Below are 22,082 nucleotides of genomic sequence, written 5' to 3' on the forward strand. Positions count from 1 at the left end.
CTCTTCTATGGGATTCTCCAGGCAAGACTACTGGAGTGGGTTGCCATTTCATCCTCTGGGTTAGGGGGAGCTGTCCCTGAGAAATAGGAGAAAACAGAGGATTTATACAAAACTGGCAAATATAAGCAGAAATAAGAGGAATATAAGACTTTGTTCCAAAAATGACCACAACATGCCAGGAAAAATCTATAAAGACAATCTGTTCAAGTATCATGCTGTTAAAAAATGGGGAAGAGAGATAACGATCACTTATACAAACAAATGAAGAGTTACAACCATGACAAACACTACAAAAAAAGAAGCATGTTGTGCTCCAAAAGCCTAAATTAAGAGGGTGTAACCTGGGCAAAAAGGTCAGCAAAGGCTTTCTTGAACTGAGACCAAAGGATTCATAGGAGATAAAACCAAGAACACGGATCTGGGTGGAGAACAGCAGGTGAAGAGGCCCCCACAGTCAGGGTCCATGGAGCCCTGGAGGAACTGAAAGGAAGTTGGTGTGTCTGGAATCCAAGAGCAAGAGTGAAAGAGGACTGAGGAAGACAGGGACCTGATCATCCAGATTATGGTCTGTATCCTGTGAGCAATGGGAACATAATGAAGGGTTTCAAGCCAGGGAAGGGACAGGGTCAGCTCTGGGCTATTCCAGGGCTCCCACAGAGAGGGGCCTCATCTCATGGGGTAGAACTCAGGGTACTGTCTTTCACCACATACAAGCCCTGTCTCCAAGAGGATGCAGAAAATCTGCTCACATCTCCTGGACTGGAATGAAGAGAAAAGCGGGTACTTTCAAAGGAAAATAACCCAAATGCAAGGGGATAAGAAAGGAGAGAAGGATAAAGAGCATGTTAGGAAAAGAAAACACCCTATCACCTATTTAAGTTTATCTCCAGCTCCTAAGAGAGCTTTGCATAAACACGTAACACAATGACATCACATGTTTCTCCTGTATAAATTAAGACGATATCACCTCTGGACAGCCAGTCTTCATGTCTCTTCCACCCTGAGACTAAGGAAACAGAGAGATGTCATGAAAACCTATTATTTTATATTTATACAGTATTATTCTATTTGATTTGCCCCAGAATCAGGAGATGCCAGCCCCAGAATCAGGGTGTGAGTACTGGCTTTAGTACTCACTGATCATATGGCCTTAGAAATCACTTTCTCTCTCTGATCCTCAATTTCCTCTTTTGTAAAGGAGGAAAAATGGATCAAACAGGAAGAGAAAGGACAATATTTTAAAAAATGTAAAATATAATATAAATATAAGTAATTATTACTAGAAAAATGATTTCATATAATACCAAGCTCCCAATACAGCAGCCTCTGTGTCAGCCTCTATTTTCTGTCCCAAGAAGTTTATATACACTAATATATATAAACGTCTTAACAACTCAGTGTTTCCTTTTATCTCACTAAAGTCTAAGGAGTTCCACTCACTCACCATAATTGGTCTCTGCCCTTTACTTTTAAGTGTGGCAAGAAAGGAGTAGAGAAAATACAAGAGAGTTCTTTCACTCCAGGTTTAGGAAAGCACCAGATAAACAGTCCCAAAAGAATGTGAGAGAATAACTCAGTGAAGTTGATTTCTAGAAGGACTAGAAATTAGAAAAGAACTATGACTTGATCTAAGAAAGGCAGACCCAACTCTATTTCCAGTTAATGATAATAAGCAACTCCAATTAAGAGATTGTTACTATTCCTTCTAACGCTAGAATTTCTCTATGTTTGATCATTTCACATATCTATCTTCCCGCGATTATTTATAAGTCAACTCTACCCCTAACAAGAAACATTAAAAGTGACTTGACTTTTTTTTTATGCTTTGATACAAGGAAGGACAGAGATGCTGACCAACTCCAGTGTTGTGGCCTAAGAAAATGAAAGTCAGGAAGAGAAACTGGAAGTGGCAGAGAGCAAGGGGGCAGCTTGGGGGAGCAGCTAACAATAATGACAATAGCGTCGCACATCACTGACCTGGGCAGTCTAACCCCAAAGCCAGTGCTCTCTGCCTCTACACTGCAGTGCCTGCACATGTGCAAGCAAAATGCAGCACAAAGAAGGCCGTGGTTGGAACACTTACAGAGGACTACCTTATCGACAGGTCAGACACAACTGAAAAATTCTTTACACTAAAGACAGAACCAGAGAAATTATCCAGAACACAGTCCAGAGATTCAAAAAAATGAAAAATATAAATACCTTTTATTAAAAGTATTTAAATATCTCCAGAAGGAGATAATAGAAAGAATGGGGAGGGGGGGAAATTCAAAATGATAATTGAAAAGAGTTTTCCAAAATAACTAAAAGACATCAATCCGCAAATTCAGAAAGGCCAAAATGCCTGAGCACAACAAATTTTTTAAAAAAATTCACAGAGAGGACCATCATAAACAGAATACTGAGAGGAAAGAGAAGAAGAAGATGTAATGTGCAGCCAGAGAGAAAAGACAGAACAGACCCAAAAAGGCAATGTAGACAGACGGAGCGCTCCCAGAGGAAAGATGAACCCTGGGGCACGGCAAGGCACTCCTCGCAGCAGTCACCCCACAGATGCAGCCTGGCTCTTGTAATGATGGCCACAAGGACGTCTTTTACCCCACATGCTCTCAGTGTAATGCGACTGTGCTGTTCCTCCCACCAAGACAGGGTCTGCCCTCTCCCGTTGCAAATGGGTGAGCTTAGGTGGGCTTTCATAACTGCTTCAACCAACACACAGGGCCAACATAAGTCTAGATCATTAAAAGGCAATGCAGTGTCTCCTTTTGTTGCTGGAAAACTCACTCCTGAAAACTTTAGCTGTCCTGAGGCTGCCATGCTATGAGGAAGCCCAAACCAGCCCACATAGAGAAGCCAGAGAACAGGACTTGGAACTATACAGAGCAAAAGAGAAAGAGGGAAGAGAAGAGAAGAGGAGGTCAGGAAAAAGTAAGATATCTGATCAGCCCAGAGTTGCTTCAAACCCTTATGATCCAGTTCCAGTTACCAACTGATTGGATCCATTTGAGAAACTCTAAGCCCAAACCACTCACCCACATGCTCCCCAAAGTCCTTACCCACAGAAACTGTAAGAAATAACTAAAATGATTGGTGCTGTTTTAAAAGTCACTACATTTTTTAGTGTTCTGTTACAATAAATAACTGGAATAGATAACTGGAAAACTGAAATGATAGATAGATAACTGGAACATCTAAACTGCCAACTGGCAGTCCTCTGGGTATTAGATGAATGAGATGAAAATCAGTTTCACAGGATGAGGTCATCCAAGAATTTCTAGTATCTAAACATATTAACACACTTAATATTGCATATATGTGAAATACAAGAATCTGTCTTAATTACAGCTTCTAACACAGCTTAAAACTAAAAATAATCATCTTATTTATTTCCTTTATTCAGATGCCATCCCCCCTGAAACTACTATATAAAAATGAAGAAAATTACAGTGAACATTGGAGGTGTTACTTCAAACATGCATTACACTCATCATATGTTAACCAAGTAAATCAAACATGAAATTTAAAAATGAACTCACCCCCTTTCCTCCTGACTTTTGGTCAAATGGTACCATGGTGATTTGTTTGGAATCCCGTTGATATGTACAGTAATGCTTCACCCAGGAAGTTCCAAAGTGACCTGCAAAGTAATATTCTCCATTAAACATCTCTACATGCCCACTGCGTACTGGACAACACAGAACATGTAACTCACAATGCTCACCTATCCTTAAACTGTTTCTAGGGGCAATATATTCTCCACACCAGCTAGACAACCACAGGCAGAAATCTGATCTCACACGCTGGAAGTGGAACTAACCCAGGACTTTTCCCAAGGACCAAGGAAGACTTTTTCCCACTAAATGCTGCATCTGATGGGTCTTAAAATACAGTGGAAGTAGAGGTTCTCTGGGGAAATTAATTCATTTTCCTATCATCAATTTCCATCTGAAGCTTCCTTTCTCTCCCCTGACAGGAGTAAGATGATTGAACAAGAACATAGAAAGGCTCCTCAAAATGCCTGTCACCGTCCCCATCTGGTGCAAAGACTTCACGCTTCCCACACAGCTACGCTGTGATCACGTGCACAGATATACAGGGGTTCTGACCTATTTTCAAATTCCTAGTTTTTACTTCAGCAGAACTCAAGAAGATCTGAAAAGCAGACAAGGAAAATGCAGAGACACTAGATATGTGGAACAGAAGTAACTATAAATGCTCAAACGTAATCTAAGTGTTGGTCCCTCAAAATTATCCCTCGGGAAATAGGCAGGTGCCCTGAAGACAAATTCTTACAGTTTCTTATTTTACTGGTACCTGGCCAATTACTTTATTTCAAACAAAGTACTATTAGAGGAAGAAGGCATAATTGGCATTGTTAGCCTGCAAAGACCTCAATCAATATGAGTTCTGGATGCTTACAGTGTTGCATAGCAGATATGATTTAAAAAATAATGATAACATGAAAAAAGATTCAGCAGACACTTAATAGGTATTTTTCAGGGTATGAATACCCATTGCAAGTGTTGGATATCACTTAATACACTTAAAAAGCAATGGAGTGTTTATATTGGAGCATCAAGAAGAAATGAAAACAGCAACTATTCTCATGTGTTTTTGTGGCTTAGAGAATAAATTCCAGTGATGGCACAAAGATTTCAAAAGTGCTGTATATGTAGCTACTGCTTCTTACAAGCCCTAACAAGCTCATACCTGTAAGAATAAGGGACATAAAACTCTCATCACAACTGATACTCCAACCTCCAATCCCATTACTACACCATTGTCACCAGGGAACAATTTTATGCCCAAGCAAATTTCTGAGCAATCACTACACAGAATAATCACTGTAAGTATTTTGTTTCATAGGAAACTTCTGGGAGTGAAGACATTTGACAATCCTAATTAACAATGCCCAGATAGGAGACTATAAGAAGAACTATCCATTAAAGGTAAACAATGCCCTTTCTATAATCTCTAGTACTGCATGCATGAATTAAGTCTGGGAGTGCTACAGCCCACAGCATAAATCTTGGTCATCACTGAAAACCCTAGGTTAGCAGTACCTAGCATTTCTTTCCTTGACGTCCTATGGGCAAGTCAATGGCCCTTCTCCCTGGCTTGTGAAGTGAGCTTTTATTTCTACTTTTCATAACATTCTGGAATGACAGGAGTTGAAGTGAAGAAGGAAAGAGCCAAAGTCATGGTAGTTTAGGCCTTGCTGAAACAAATCTCAAAACCAACTATTATTAGGTCTACCAAAGGATATGACTATAAAGTCCAGCCAGTTAGACCTCTCCAAGGCCTCTACGCCAAGGCTGTGGTATGTAAAGCTATACTGCGGGTATACAGGAACCTCAAGAGTAGAGTCACACCAAGGGGAGAGGTGGCACCGCAGAGCCTATGAATTCCGGGTTGCAACAGGATTCCAGTTACATAGAAAACACAATATATCACTAGGAGATAGACAAGACCTTGTGGACAGCATCTTTTCCCTAGAAAGCTGAACTATAAGGTCATTCTGCTTTGACCAAAATGTTCCATGTCAGGGACTACTGGATACACCCCCAGCTCCTGAGAAAAAAGGCATGAGTACACCCACGCCGCTGGTTGGCCTGGCACTCACGTTTCTCCTGGACATAGAGGTACCCTTCCATAGTGTAAGGACTGATGGTCTTGTGCTCAAGGGGATTCTCCTTCATCTTCTTCATCAGGGATTCCACTTCCGACCTGGTGCCTTCAAAGCGATTTCTTGTCTAGGATGAAAGGAATTTTATCCAAATCAAAGAAATGAAACCCTCTTTGTTTCTCCAGCACTTCAGAGTATCAACCTACAGAATCCTAGATCTAAAACCAAGTGAGGAATGTTCAGCTATCAAAAAATAAGGCAAATGTTTACTTTACTGAAGTACACTTTGGCCTGAAAGCCCTATCCAAGAATGACTCTCAAATTCTAGGGACCATCAAAATCACGTGGGGAACCAGCGGGAAATGCAACTGACCAGTCCTCACCCCCAAAGATAAACTCATCACCTCTCAACCCAGAAACATGGGTTTCTAGCAAGCGTCCCGGCAACTCGGAGGCAGAGGGCCCACAGCAGGACAAGCCCTCCACCAACCTCTAGGACAGAGATGCTCTCACCCTGGCTGTTTGCTGACAGTTTCCTCCTCAAATGCAGCTGCTTCATGTAAGGTTCCCCCTCCGCCAGAACAGCCTGTACCAGCACCCAGGGGAGCCCAGGGACCATCGCAGCTCCAGGGGGCCTGTGGCATCAGCTGAGGCCTTCCAGCTCAACTTCTCCCTCTGCAGGGCCTGCTGCCCTCAACTCTCTCACAGGTGTTTTTGCCCACACTGCCTCCTGGGAACCTGCTCTGTGTAAATCTCCGCTTCAGAGCCTGTCTTCTGAGAAACCCAGCCCAACGGGAGGCCATACTTCGTGAAAGCTTGTCCAAGACCCTGCAACTTCCTGTTCTCAGAGGCGCCACAGGGAACAATGAGAGCTTGGGCTTCCAAAAGCATACAGTCCAACCCACTCGGACACACTTGGGTTTTTTTGGACACAGGATCAACCAGAGACAAAGACAAAGTGCAGACTACTGTGATCACATTAGGGAAGAAAGGGGTTTAGTCCCAGTGAGACTGATCAGAGGCCTAAGCCAGATTCTGTGCACCCAAAGGTCCTGCTGCTTACAATCTGGGAAAGGAGACTGGGAGTAAGGCGCACTGACTTGGATTTCCTCACCAAGAGTTGAATAAGAGCACATCCTTTGAGCTGGAGGCCAGCATGTGTTCCCCACCCCCTACTTCTGAATACACAGTCTAGTGTGTCAAGAGGCCGGGCAGGGTTGGGTGGGGCTGGGACTTCCACTGCCAAAGGAAATCCTGATGCTGGTGCTACAGATTTAAAACATAATCAGCAGCAGCACTTCCGAGAACAGAAATAACGGAGCTTTGAAATAACGGAGGTGAGGATGAGCTCTGGGACCACCAAGCACCCTGGAGATGACTGCCTTCTGCTGCCCTTTGAACCCAAGCAAGACCCATCCTCCCCATCTGCATTCCCATCCATTTACGCGATCTCTATGCAACCAGACCCATATTTTGTTTCTTCCTTCCCTTAACAAGGGAAAGGAAGCCCATCCCCTCGCCCACTCACGTTCTGTATGCTGATAGTCAACTGTGTCTTGAAGTCGTTGAAGTCCTTGGCCAGTTCATAACCATGGTGATAGAAAGTGAAGAGTCCTTGTAGGAATGCCAGTAGCTGTAAAGGGAAGACCTCACATAAGCAGGTTCAAGAGGTATTATGGAGCTGTATCTGAGTTCCCAGCCCTGCTCTGAACATAATATAATGACAAGGTAATAATAATGACTATCATTTACTGAGCTCTTCTTACATGCCAGGTACTTGGGACTTCATATGCCCCATCTCACTGAATAGTCCTAACAGTAGGATTCATTACATAGGTTGTTATCTCCATTTTAACAATAAGGAAGCAGATTCAGAGAGGTTAAGTAACTTGTCCCAAAACACACAGTACATAGCAGCTACAATTTGAAACCAGGTCTCCTTGGCACCAACACCCAAGCTCATATCCTGTAAGCCTCATCACCTCCTAAGAAAACCACTTCTTCAGAAACTGAAGACGAGGGGTCCCACTCAGTCTCCTTCTATTAAATTCATTACATCAGGTTATCATGCAACAGGGTGTGGTTATACTGATAACCAACAAAGAAGAGAGAAAAGGAAGCTGGTGTGTCCTGAGTCTGCAGCCTAACAGGCAAAGTCAAATCAAAGAAAATCATCAAGATTAGATTCCAGTTCAAGTGTGTTTTTGCACTTGCCATTAATTATCCGAAAGTCAACGCTCTGGATCCCTTTATTAAGATAATCCCATGTTCCCACATGTTCAGTTAAGATGGTTTCCCTAAATTCTCATTTAAAGTGCCTTGGGCTAGAAGGTAAGGGCATTCCTTGTTTAGTCCTGTCTTTAGTGAAGAGTGAAAATACCTGTTCACCATGATTCTTGCAATAGCCCTTCATATACTTAAAACAACTAATGTCCCCACCCTGAGCCCCTGCCAGCCTTCACTTCTCCAAGCCGTCCTGCCGTCTTTCCTCTCATCGCGCATATGGAACCTCATTGCTGTTACGCCTCCTGGCCCCTTCCCAAGCTCTACATGTCCTGCCTCGGTCCCATATCGCAAGCTGAAAGAATTATAATTAAAGCCTGAACACGGTTTAGAATAACCAGGACCTCAACTCTATCACAAGCTCAATTCTACTACATTTGGAGACCAGCCCCAATCTAACGTGAACTGCTTGAAGCTGACTCACATTGTTTGAGTTGTTCCCTCAGACCTGCCTCAAACACGTTATATCAAGACACAGTTGCATCACTTTATACTGTTGTGTTTAATCTTCTAGTCCTTAAATGAACACACCTTTACTTATTAAACACAATCTCACTTTGTTTCACCTAACTCTCCCTTTCTGAGAAGCAGCCTTAACGATGAAAGTAAAGGAGACCATTACATTTTGCAGGAATGGTAAACACCAGGGTGTACACTGACCTGTCTTCAGGCAATACCACGTGTCCAGCCCACTTTATCAAAGAGCTTTACACTGGAAAGTCAGACAAGGCCCAGCTCATAACAACATGGTCCCTTGACTTCCTGTTGCCATTGTCTCTGGAGCATCTGCTCCCTTACATCTTCACAGGAGGTAAGCAACAGGCATTGCTGGGGTCCTCTGGCTAGAAGCACATCTAGGGGCACCATTTATACATCCCTAACCTAAATTAAGGAATGAGGGGTAAGCCACAGAGAGTCACCAAGGACTAACAATGAATTCTTTTCCTGAAGATGACCATAGTCTCTGTACGTCCTCTATGTAAAACCCATTTCTGTGAAGACGGCCCATACTTTTTCTTCTAAACAGCTCCAGTAATAGAGAAGAAGGGGCTCTCGTGCCAAATCTGGTGCCAGTGTTCACAAGGACAACTGTCCTTCCTTATCTCTTCCCTCCCTGTTGTCCTTAAATGCTGCTGCTCCATCAACTTTTCCAGGGCATTAAGTCACCCTCTACTGGAGAATAATGTAGAAGATAAGCAACTGATGCTCAGGGTATTCCTCCTATTAACTCTGAGCTATCCTTCACTTAAAATCAACAGGGCCTCTCTTACTCAGGGTAATTATCTCAAACAGCTCACTAAGATGTCACCTGCATGTACACACAAGCACTCCAAAGGCAGAGGGCTGTTAATATTTATTTTGGTTTTCACTTCCTTTGGTATCATGCCTGGTTGTCCATTTTTCTACAGGAAATGATGCCTTAAATATTGTTATCTTTGGACCACTTCCCTTCCTTCTCCCCTCACAGCATCTTTCCTGCCCTCCCTGACCTCCCACACACTGTATGCAGCTCTGAACCTAAGACCCATGGGAAATGAAAGTTCACTGCTCAGGGGGTGGGCAAGGCCCACAGAAAGACTCCAGAGAAGACAGGATCTGCCCGCTCCAAAGAAATGCTTCTCCTTACACAGAGAGAAGTGCTGCTGTGGCCTCAGCTGGTTATTAGGTAAGAGAAGCTGGCATGTGCACCCAGGCTCCTCTCTGGACGCCAGAAACACAGCCACAGCACAACAAAGGAAACGCCAAACAGAGACCTTACCACTCTCCCCCTTCCCTTCTTCCCTATCCTTGTTTTCCTCTGAGAATTATTGTAAGAAAAATCTATTTTCATTTCCTAGCTGATTACATAGATTAAAAAAAAAAAGAACAAAAACCTAACTGCTTTATTAGTGATGGTTGCATCATTCGGGACTCTGTGATAAATTTGTTTCCATTCATAGAACAGAGCTACTGTTTTGGGTTGAATTTTGCCCCTCCATAACCAAAAGATATGAAGTCTGAACCTGAGTATTTCAGAATGCGATTTTCTGTAGAAATAGGATCTGTACAGTGGTAATAAAGTGAAAATGAATCCATTAGGCCCTAATCGAAAATGACTGGTGTCCTGAAAAACCGGGGGTGGGGGTGGAGTGTGGACATAGTAACAGAGAAGCAAGACGTGCGAGGATAAGGAACTGAAGTGACTTGTCTATAAAGCAAGGAATGCCAAACACCGCCAGGAAAGCACCAGATGCCAGGAAGAGGAAAGCAGGGATTAGTACTCTAAAGATTTCAGGCGGAGCAGGGCCTGCTGACCTGGATCTCAGACGTCTATAGCCTCTAGAACTATGAGTCAGTACACTTCTGCTGTTCTGAGGCACCCAGTTTGTGGTACTTTGTTACAGAAACCTTAGCAGAAAAATACAGCTACTAAGAACCATTCATGCACACTGAAGAGAAGGGCTGCCGGCAGAGAGATAAAAAGCTGGCTGGGGAAGCCAAGTAACTCCCTGTAACTCATCCTTAACCTATTAGCACCCTGGGCCACGGCAAAGACTGAGATCATCTATGCAGCTGATTTAGCACAGGAGTGCTGGCGGGGCCACTCAGCAAGAGAGACAGATGCAGACCGATGTATCAGAAGAGACACTGTGCTGATGGGGTCGCAACAGGATGCCACCGACCAAAGAGAAAGAAAGACAACCTGCAATGGGGCACGAGCCGTGAGAAAGGACAGAAAGGCAGAGCACCGAGAAATACTCAGGAGGCGAAACTCGGAGGCCTCAGAGCCTGACAAATGTGTAGAGTGAGTTCTCGGCAGCACAAGGTAACTGCCAATTATGAAAACTCAGGGAACAGACGGAACAAGGCTTTACCTTCGGGAAGCCATTAAGTCATTATCTATGATCCCAATCTCCAGAACATTTCGTATCTCAACAATAAAATTAAGGTTTCCAGAGCACAAAAAAATAGAGGGTTTAGATCCCAGAAGTCTGACTTTTCTTCCTTGGCATACTAACATTTTGTTTTTCTAAAGGTAGGTAACATCTTGGTACTTGAAGCTACTTTTTAAGAAACAAATGAACATAGTTGATGTGCATGGAGGTTCCCTGAATGGCTGCAAGATTCCCTGGACTGAAACCAACTCAACACATGAACACTTATACCAGGCACCCCAACAATTTAGTTCAATTGATTTTTTGTTGGTTTCCTTTCCACCTGCAAATAGTCAAATGCTGTTTCAAATAGAAATTAAGAGTCAGACCATTACAGCTCTGCCATTTACTAGGTGTGACCTTGCAGAGGTAAATAAACATGCTTCAATTTCTTTATCTGAAAACAAAAACAGGACCTACCCTCAAATAATGATTGAATGACATAATGTGGCAAAGCACTTATTAGTTACACAGAACATAACAGAGTTTCAGCTGATATCAAGTGTTATGTTCTTCTGTACAATCTAGGCCAGTAGCTTAAACTTTAATGTGCAGCAGAATCACCTGGAAGGCTTACAAAAGTATAGATGACTGGATCCCACTCCCAAATTTCAGGTATGGGGTACAGCTTGAGAATTTGTATTTCTAGGACTTTGAGAACTACTAATCCAGTCAGTTCTGAAGGCGATCAGCCCTGGGATTTCTTTGGAAGGAATGATGCTAAAGCTGAAACTCCAGTACTTTGGCCACCTCATGCGAAGAGTTGACTCATTGGAAAAGACTCTGATTGCTGGGAGGGATTGGGGGCAGGAGGAGAAGGGGACGACAGAGGATGAGATGGCTGGATGGCATCACTGACTCAATGGACGTGAGTCTGAGTGAACTCCGGGAGTTGGTGATGGACAGGAGGCCTGGCGTGCTGCGATTCACGGGGTCGCAAAGAGTCGGACACGACTGAGCGACTAAACTGAACTGACTGAATCCAGTCAGTAGCTTTTTCGCTATATGACTCTCTCCTCCCTACTCACAGCTCCAGCCACTCACCTGCTTGTCTACTAGTATGCTCAGAAACAAGAACTTCTGTGGAAAAGTGAAGGTTACATATCTATATCCAACCTCTCAGCCAACTCATTTTTTAAAAAAATATTTATTTATTTGGCTGTGCTGGATTTTAGTTGTGACATGTGGAGTCTTAGCTGAAGTATGTAGGATCTTTGGTTGTGGTATGTGGGATGTAGTTCCCTGACCAGGGATCACACTCAGGCGCCCTGCATTGGGAGTGCAGAGTCTTGGCCACTGGCCACTTGACCACTGGCCACTCAGCCAATTCTAACACAAGACGAGACATTTTTTCATTAGCTTTCCAGGTGCCTCACCTTATGAACTCAAAAACATCTGCAATCCACAACGGTCTTCTACTTTTTAAACCCCACTGTCCATACTGTCCAATCTGGCACTCACCTACATGCAACTCTGGCTAGCTCGTTACTATACATGTTGCTTCCCCAAGTAGGCTGTTAGCTCCTCAGACAGAGAAGCTGGGTTGTCAGTATTTTCTATGTGTTCAGAAAAAAATGCTTTTAGATTTATCAAGACTGTATTAAACCAAGCAAACCCTGTTAACACTGCCACTTGACTCATTCACTCATTTGAGGAGAACCTGGATGGCCAAAATTGATATATTCCTCTGCCTCAGAATTAAAAAAAAAAAAAAAAAAGGCAAAACTGTTAACTGGGTCCTAATAAGCAACTATATAATAATTGGGTGTCAATTAGGTTAGCACTTTCCTGGTGGCTCATAAAGAATCCACCTACAATGCAGGATATGCAGGTTCAATTCCTGGGTCAGGAAGATCCCCTGGAAAAGGGCACAGCAACCCATTCCAGTATTCTTGACCTGGAGAATCCCATGGACTGAGGAGCCTGGTGGGTTATGGTCCACAGGGTCACAAAAAGCCAGACACAACTGAAGTGACTGAGCATACAAGCACACAATTAGGTTAGCTCTATTCTAAGCATCTTACCTGGATAAACTCAGGTAATCTTCCTAACATTGTTATAAATGGGATTGTTAAATCTATTTTGCAGATGAGAAAACTGAAGCTCACAAAATAACTTCCCAAGAACATGCACCTGGAATATGACTGAGCTGAGATTTAAAAGCAGGCAATCTGGTTCTAGAGCCCTTGACAATGATGCTACACTGCCTCTCAAAGGCTCAAGACACTGATAAATTACACTAGAATGCCAGGAAACAGAAAGGTTAAATCCTTACACATTTCTTTTTAAAAAGAGGAGAAAGAAAGGGAGGAGGAGGAAAGCTCACATAGATGTACAGAGCCATCCAGCTGAGACCAGCCTAGACTGGATGAACCCCACAGATGTGTGAGAAACATCTACTGTTATATAAGGTTTTATGGTTATTTGTTACCCAACAAAAGCTAACAGATACAGTACCTGATTTACTATATGGAGAAATCAAAATAAACAAGGAAAAACACCTCCAAAAAAATGGGATGGGTCAATTAAAATGTAACTCATCAAAATCAGGCATTTATAGAATAACATCAATTAATCTGTACTTAAAGGTTATTAGAATCATACTGCTGTTTTTCTACAGAAATTCTAGCAAAACCAAGTAAAGATGCATGCCAAAGGCTAATTCTTCATGACAGCATTTGAATTCCTGTCCCAACCATGAGAGATGAGACTGTAATTGAATGGCTGGTTTTAACACCTCTGGGCCCCAAGCAGAGAAATCAACAAACTTGCTTTCTTTGACAGATGGCTTCCCATCTCACAGATCCTGCAGAAAGACGGGGATTTTGAGATCTTGGTAGAGATCACTGCTAGAAAGGAAGATATCTCTAAAATTTCCAATATTCAAGTAAGACTGAGGTAATTAACAACTTTGAAGAATTTGCCAGATGACATGGCTGGGAGGAGATCCCAAGAACAAACAGTTTCAGCAAAATAAAAGACAGAAGCATCAGATTCCAAGACCAAACAGAGTCTTAAAATCGCCTGCCAGTCTACACGCCTAAAAAGCACCCCCAAAGTTTATAAATTAGAAAGGGGGCACAAAACACTCTTGACCAAAAAGGGAGGTCATTTTCTTTCAGTTTCTTATAGTTTTATTATTTACTAAAGAAAACCACTCTTTCTTAAATTTAGGTAATCTTATTTGTAAAGAGACTTAAGGCTTGGGTCTAAATTAGAGGCTGCATCTGGCTGAAAAGTTCAAGATCTGCAAGTCTTAAATTGAGGCCCATGTGCTCATTGGTGTCTCCATGGATTCTGAACACTAGTGCCACAGCAGGGTAAAGCAGTACCACGTCTCCACGAAGCCACAACCGCACTGGGGTGGCCGAGGCTACGGCTAGACTTGTTCCCACACTGCAGCCCTACGTGCCCACTGGGATGTTCCACCCAAGTCCAAACCCCATCACAGTCCCTTCAGGGCAATCTCCATGCCTCCTGGTTACAACAAGCCTAGAGTGAGACACTGCTTCCTATCCCATCTTTTTAATACATGCCTGGGATAAGAAGGGGCTTTGAACTTAGGGGGCAAAAAGAGAAAGGTTTCCTCGGGTTCCTGCTATCTTTGGGTTATTTGCGGGAGAGAGGAAGCGGGGGCGGGGGTGGGGGTTCGGGGGCAGGCAGAGGAAGGAGAAAAGGTAAGGGGTCATCACTATTGTTTGGCAAGATGAAAACCCCTCCCTCCCTTACTCCGACTTAGAAATGAACCAGCCCAACCCAACCCAACATAGATGAGGGAACCGTTGCTGAACATTCTACATCCATGTCTATGGTTGCACTGGGAAGAATCCAGGGTAGCCAGAGGACAGCACTGTTACTAGCAGAAGGCACAGCATCAGGGCTGGTCAGTCTCTTCATTAACAACTTAGAGCACTTCATCATCTAGGTAACTGGAATGAGGGGTAGGGATGAAAGTCTGGGTACATGCCAAAACCCTGAGCATCTACTTACAGGCTCCACGAACTCAAACATCTTCCTCTCTTGGACTTCCTGCACCTTGAAGACGTACTCCAGGGATACTTCATAGAAATGCTGCCGGACCAGGTCCACTTGGCTGTCTGCCTACAAGCAAGATACAATTTCAAAGAAAAAGCAGGTCACTATCTGAGGAGAGGATTCAGTAAGCAGCTTCCCATCCCCACTCCCACCCCTTGCCAAGAAAAGATCTCAGGAGATGGTTTTTAAAAACAAATCCAGTAGCATGAAGCAGAAATCAGAATAATGTTCATGGTTACCTGAGCGCTAAGTTTGGGCCAGGCACTGTGCCCATAGCTGTACATCATTATTGTATTCAATCCTCATAAATTGTAGTTATTTAATCCTCATTATAATCCTAAAAAGAAGATAGCATCCTTCCCCCTAACTTACAGGAAGTAAATGAAATCGGCTAACATTAACGAGCCTGACAGAGTTGGTACAAGACCGAGCTGGGACTTCTGTCCTGGCTGCTCTTTCTCCAAGACTGCTGTACATCCTTACACCTCTAGACTCTACCACCTTCCCACATGGGGCAGACCTACGTTCCATGAACGACAGAATTTTAAAGAGAAAAAGAAAACGTGCAGGACCATCCTCATCCGATCCATCCTAATGAACAAAACAAGCTGATAGGGGACAGGAGACCTCAGAACAGAACATTTTCACTCATCCCAAACACTTTCTTTGGACAAGGATGAACTACTAGTTTACAGCGTAATTGGGCTTCCCTGGTGGCTCAGCAGTAAAGAATCCACGTGCCTATGCAGGAGACCTGGGTTCCATCCCTGAGACAGGAAAATCCCCTAGAGAAGGAAATGGCAACCTACTCCAGTATTCTTGCAGAGAAATCCCATGGACTGAGGAGGCTGGCGAGCTACAGGCCACGGGGTGGCAAAACAGTCAGACACACTTACACTAGCAGTTGGATTTGTCAAGTCCCTGCAGTCCTTGATTTCTTGAAGTGCAAATCCAACACACTTACACCAGGGACGCACCTACTTCCCCCGACTCCCCCCAAACCCTGGACGAACAACAACAGCAAAGCAGAGTAATTACATTGCTCCCGCAAAGCCTCACCTCCCACTCTTGTAGGTCGTGAGACCTGGAAAGACCCACAACTGGGTACAATCAGGCCAGCGATCTGGGATCCAGAACCCAGGAGAGAAAATGACTGTGTGGAGCGGCAAGAAGCTGTGCTGAGAAGCGCCTCAACCACCACTACAAAGCTCTTACACTTTCAACAGTGTGGCGGAAGTCAATCCACTCTTTCCAAACAGATAATTACACTGAAAGTACATTTCAATGACATAAGAAAAAAATGATTTTTTAAAAACAAAAATGGATATCCTGCTAATAGGTAACAAAACACTCTTTTCTTTAGAAATAAAGGTGTCAGGTGTCATTCGACAACATACTTTACAAAGACAAAGCTCCCAAAGGAGTATTTCTTTCAGCGTTCCTTTGTCAAGACTCCTGCAGAGCAAACCTGGGACAGACCTTTCACTTCATTAGGTATTGCTAACATATGGTATTGCTAACCTTGTATCTTAAGGACTTGGCAAATTGTTCATTCATTCATTGGGGTACACAGCTTAATGAGGAAAAGAGATAAATAATCATGTAAATTAACAAAAAAAATTACAAACTCTGGAAAAGGACGAGGTGCTATGAAACAACCCAAAAGATCCATTCAAGTCTCCTGCTAGTGACTTCCTCCCAGGGCAACTTCCATATTAATACAGAGAGGGTCCCAGCTCCCTAAGTTTAAGTGCTGCACAAATCAACATGAAGGGCTAAGCCTGTGGGCGTTTCCTAAGCCTCCAAGCAGGAGAGTTGACGTCTGAGCACTGACCGAGCTTTACTTGGAGGACAGAGTTCAAAAAGTGCCGTACTAACCCCCTCTCCAGGGTGGCCAGCAAGTGTCTGCACACTTCCACCTGGGCTCCCGCCAACTAAGGCCTGTAAGTCTCCGCAGTTCTTGATTTCTCGTAGCGCAAATCCAACAGCTTTACACCTAGGGACACATCTACTTCCCCTGACTTCCCCCACAAACTGAATACATCCTCCCTGCTTGGGCTTGCCAAGTGAGACTGCAGCAGAAAAAAGGGCCCTTCTGAAAAGCCGCAAGTTAGGCCAGGCTGGAGGAGCCTGAGCCTAACTCAGAGGAGGAAAGTCCTCTGAGAAGAGTAGAGCCCAGCATCAGTGAGAGCACCAGGAGAGCGACCGCTTGGGTGGGAATCGCAGTTCCATCATTTTCTAGCCGGTGGGACCTGCTACAGCCACTTGTCCTCTCTGGGTCTCTTCCCCACACCTGTAGACTGGGGGTGGTAAGATTTCTACCTTAGAAGCCAGCTTCTGAGCCACTGAAGACACTGACATTTTAAAGTCATCCACTAGATGGCAGCATCGCTTCACATCACTACCCTTTTATTTCCGCCACCAGAGACAGGGGATGGGCTAGAATTTACAAGTATTCAGGTCAGGCCTACAAGCAAGGAACAATTCTGGATCATCAAAGGAAATAGATTTCATTATATGTGTAGCAAGAGATTAATAAGATTGCTAAAAGTTGATTTTTTAATAAATGGGAGGAAAATCATCACTAAATAGCTGGAAGACGTTGAGCAAATCACTTGACCTCTGCAAGGACCTCAGTTCCTGCAAACGGAATTCTAAGAGGTTTAACCAGAGAATCACCAAGGTCCCTCCTGCTCCCCGCTTCCATTAGCTTGACACTCACATTAAATAACAATGGCTGGCAGGCAGCCCAGCAACATCCTTCCCTTCCAAGATGGAGAGACAAGAGCTTACTGGGTTAAGGGAAAGGTCTCCAGAGTCAGGAGCCAGGGTTCAAATACTTGCTGACTAGCAATGGGCAGGCTGCTTAACATCTTTGAGCATCAGCTGCCTCCTATGTAAGAGAGAGGGAATCCATCTGTACCTCATAGAGTGGTTGTGAGAAGTTGTGCAGATTCCATGTGAAGTGCTGGTACATAAACATGTATTCAGTAAACACTCACCACTATTATTGTTGCTGTTGCTAGTAAAAATATTATCATCATTATTATTATGAGATTTTTATTCAATTTAACTCAGCTAAGGTATAGAAAGCAGTGCTTGAGAAGAGACCAGGACTTTCAACAAAGACCTACAGCCCAATCCTTGCCTTCAAAGTACTTAGGAAGTGTGAATGGGTAAAAGACAAGGACTATAACAACAACAACAAAAAAACCATAATGCAAAAATATCCACTAAGATAGATACTGGCAAAGTCAGAACTTCAGATAGAATGCTTGCCCTCCTCACCACTACATTAGTGACTAATCCCCAGTGTGATAGCATTTGGGGTGGGGCCTGTGGGAAGTAATTATGAGCTTAGAGTCTTGAGCATAGAATCCTTTTTTTAAAGTCTTCATTAAATTGTTACAATGTTGCTTCTGTTTTATTTTTTGTTTTTTAGGCCAGGAGGCATGTGGGATCTTAGCTCCCCAACCAGGGATCAAACCCACACCTCCTGCATTGGAAAGTGAAAGTGAAGTCGCTCAGTCGTGTCCAACTCTTAGCGACCCCATGGACTGCAGCCCACCAGGCTCCTCCATCCATGGGATTCTCCAGGCAAAAGTACTGGAGTGGGGTGCCATTGCCTTCTCCATCTGCATTGGAAGGCGAAGTCTTAACTACTGGACCGCCAGGGAAGTCCCTTTGCAGAGTTTCTATACAGGTTGCCAAGGAGGCTCACCCACCCTACCCTTTTTGCCTTGCGAGGACACAGAAGACAGCCATCTATGAACCAGCAAGCAGGCCTCACCAGACACCAAATCTGCCACCACCCGGATCCTGGACTTCCCAATATCCAGAACTGAGAGAAACAAATTTCTGTTGTTTATAAGCCACCCAGTCTACGGCATTCCATCACAGCAGCCAAAACATAAGGCACCAGGAAGAATGCCATCCAATGTAACAGGGGAGGGGGAGGAACAGGCCAGTTATGGGGATAATACTTTACATTTGTGTAGCAGCTGTGATTTACCATCTCATACATGAAGTAGGCAGGACAGGTGATTTATGAGTATTTTACAAAGGAACTAGAGCTCAGAGAGACCAGGTACTTTCCCAGGTCACACAGTCAACCATGTGGTAGAGTAAGCTTGAAAAGAAGGTATCTCTGTCAGTCCAGTGTTCTGGTCCCCATACTGCTATCTCAGTTCAGTTCAGTCGCTCAGTCATGTCCAACTCTTTGCGACCCATGGACTACAGCACACCAGGCATCCCTTTACCTCAACAACTCCCGGAGGTTACTCAAACTCATGTCCATCGAGTCAGTGATGCCATCCAACCATCTCCTCCTCTGTCATCCCCTTCTCCTGCCTTCAATCTTTCCCAGCATCAGGGTCTTTTCCAATGAGTCAGTTCTTTGCCATCAGGTGGCTGAAGTATTGGAGCTTCAGCTATCTCAGGAGGAGATGCTATTGGCATGGCCCTAAAAGAAAATGTGGTACTTGTCCCAGACCAACTCATCAGGATCCAAGCATGGCGAGAACAGATGGGAGGAGAAGCAGCCTCACTCTGGGAATGTCATACATGTGCATCTCCCAATACCAGAAGGTGCTAGGACAACTATTTACTCACTCATTCACTCACTCACTTCAAAGCAAAGAGTTCTGAGCACACTACTTCCTAACTGGGATATGAAAGAAATCCCAGTGGGGAGGGGAGTGGCCTCTACCATCTCGTGACTAATCCTGATCTTTCAGCCTTTAACCCCATCACCCTCATGTGAACAGAGGTACTGGCACGGAATTTGCTCTAAAAGAAAGGAAACTGAAAAATGCAGGCTAGCTCAGGAGCCACGGGGGTCTCTTTTAGCACACACCTGAGATAGTTCAAGCAAGTTTTTAAGAGTTAAGTAAGAGGATATTCATGTAGCCAAGCACGGAGTTACACTAGCAAACCACCCTGTCTCTCCAAAACATATACCCCCTCACCACGCACATCTCCATGAACTAAATACAAATGGTCACAGCTCCAAGGTCACAACGCTGACTTTTCTTTCCAAGTTAACCACTCTTTAAAAGACCTTATGCAAAAACAAACAAATAGGGGCAGATCAAAGAATTTACTTTTTTGAAACAAGGTAACCTCTGCACAAAATATATGAGAGACAATAAAATACTGCTTTAAAAAAAAAAAAAGACTAATGTCAAGTAGTGGTTGGATTTTTTTTTTTTTTTTTTTCCATTTCACACTAAGGAAGGATGACCAAAGGGTTTCAGATACTAACATTTCAAATCAGTAATGTAAGGAGAAAGTCAAAAGGCAAGGTAAGGGCATACAGAATCAAAGTCAAAGGTAAGAGAAACAGGAAAACAGATCTCAGTTTGAAAGGAGGAAGCACAGTCTAGTGATTAGGGTGATCTTGACCAGCTGCATGTTCCGTGCCATGGGCAGGACAGCACACAGTGTGAGCTGCAGCTTGAGAAGGGACAAAGGCCATGTGGGCAGCAAGCATGGAAGGAGGCATCAGAATGAAGCTCCTGGCTTCTGAGGTCCCTTGCAACCCTAGGATATTCCAGCAAAGAGTAACCAGCACATATCCATAGTACCACGGAAACATTAAAACACTTTATTCAGGACACTAGTAAAGTCTCTTACCTCCTGAAGCTGAGACTCTTTCTTCTTGGAAGACAAATTCAAGTGTTTTTCTAAGATGCCACAATACTTCTCTGTCTCCTTGTCATACTTCTTTTTGGCCTCCTGGCAAAAAAAAAAAAAAGAGGAAAAGAGAAAGAAAAAAGAAAAATAAGATGTTCCAGGAATGAAAGCAACCCAGGTCAGACTCCTTCTGTTCATCTTCACGGGTTCATCATTCCCTTAGACCCAGAAATGTGGCCGACCACCCAGCTCCTACTCTTCCGATAATGCCCATGAAACCAAACAACCACACATCAATATACTGACCGTTTTGGGGGTCTACCATAGAGGAGCCACTACAATACCAGAAACGAGGCAATGCCAGTATTTCACAGTGGCAGAGTCAGGACTCCGCCTTCTAAAAACTTCAGTTGTAAGATAGAAATCTCTAGCTTATAACTCACAAGGATGTTCAAAGCCAAAGGAAGAAGGAAAGTTATCTGTAAAGCTAATCCCCAAACAGGAAGGTCTACATACACCGTAAAGGGGACAAGTCTGAAATGGTAGATCAAGCTTTAACCATGTTCAAAAAGCACTGTTTAATTTGGAGACCTAAACATCCTTGATGCAATAATATCACATTTGGATCTTCAAGGTAAGGAATAATTCAAAACAAAGAAGATGTTATCTTCCCAGATGTGTTTACTGCAGCAGCATTTATAATAACCAGAAAAAAGCAACAGTAACATTGCTGCCTAAGAATAGAATTTGGGATAATTAAAATATGAGGCACTCAATAAACATAACTTAGAAGGCTAGCTAGTCATATGGAGGGATGCTCACAATGTAATGAAAAGTAGTGACAGCATGATACAAACTTGTTGCATCCTACAAAGAATGTGTCTACCTGCACACAAACATTAGGTGGGAAGATACTTCAGTGAAAATACTTGAGATAGGAAATGGGATAATGAGTCGTGTTTTCCTCCATTAGGGAGATGTCCATTATCCTATATGGTTGCTTTCAAAATAAAAAATATATATGTAAACATTGTATTACAAGTAATAATCCCTGCTCTCCCAAAGTCACTGAGTTTCTATTCCCTATTTTACAGATAAGAAAACTTAGATGCAGGAGGTTAACTTCTGTAAAAAGTTCCAGAGAGTGACAGAGCTGGAGTCTGAGCCCAAGACAAGCTGCTTCTAAGCCCATACCTGGACTTACTGTCGTAGGTGGTTTCTCTTCCCTCCACATTTCAGTGGGGATGGCTGGCAAGGGGACTGGAGGAAGCTCCCCATGGCCTGATAAACAGGATCAAATGCACTAACTGGGTGCATCACTCCTGCTTTTGACTTTTGGGGATTCCACAGGAGATACTTTCCTGCAACTCCAAGGCTGATAAGAGGGGGAAAAAATCTGTGGCCAGATAAGGAAGCTGAAACCCCTCTTCATTTAATGATGATGTAATGACCAAACACTCCGTGTAAGGATCCTTCAGGCGCTGGAAATATAAGGCAGAAACAGCCCCACCCTCATGGTGGGGGTGTTCAAGCAGAAGGAGAAACACAGTTAACCAGGAAACAAACAGCATGATTTCAGACTGCCGCAG

At 43.6% G+C, this 22,082-nt stretch overlaps 1 protein-coding gene across 5 annotated transcripts in view; it reads right to left on the bottom strand.

Annotated features, from left to right (window-relative positions):
• ARHGAP26 (Rho GTPase activating protein 26) overlaps positions 1–22,082 on the bottom strand; it is a 468,401-nt gene that overhangs the window by 308,938 nt on the left and 137,381 nt on the right. For all 5 annotated transcript variants that reach the window (XM_045166568.1, XM_045166569.1, XM_045166571.1 and 2 more), the window contains exons 5-9: positions 20,494–20,595; positions 14,815–14,925; positions 7,155–7,259; positions 5,624–5,753; positions 3,537–3,637 (exon numbers count right to left, since the gene is read on the bottom strand). In XM_045166568.1, the coding sequence (XP_045022503.1) occupies positions 3,537–3,637; positions 5,624–5,753; positions 7,155–7,259; positions 14,815–14,925; positions 20,494–20,595 (549 nt within the window). The remainder of the gene's footprint in view (positions 1–3,536; positions 3,638–5,623; positions 5,754–7,154; positions 7,260–14,814; positions 14,926–20,493; positions 20,596–22,082) is intronic.

The sequence above is a fragment of the Bubalus bubalis genome, chromosome 9 (genome assembly GCF_019923935.1).
Source record: "Bubalus bubalis isolate 160015118507 breed Murrah chromosome 9, NDDB_SH_1, whole genome shotgun sequence".
NCBI classification, from domain to species: domain Eukaryota; kingdom Metazoa; phylum Chordata; class Mammalia; order Artiodactyla; family Bovidae; genus Bubalus; species Bubalus bubalis.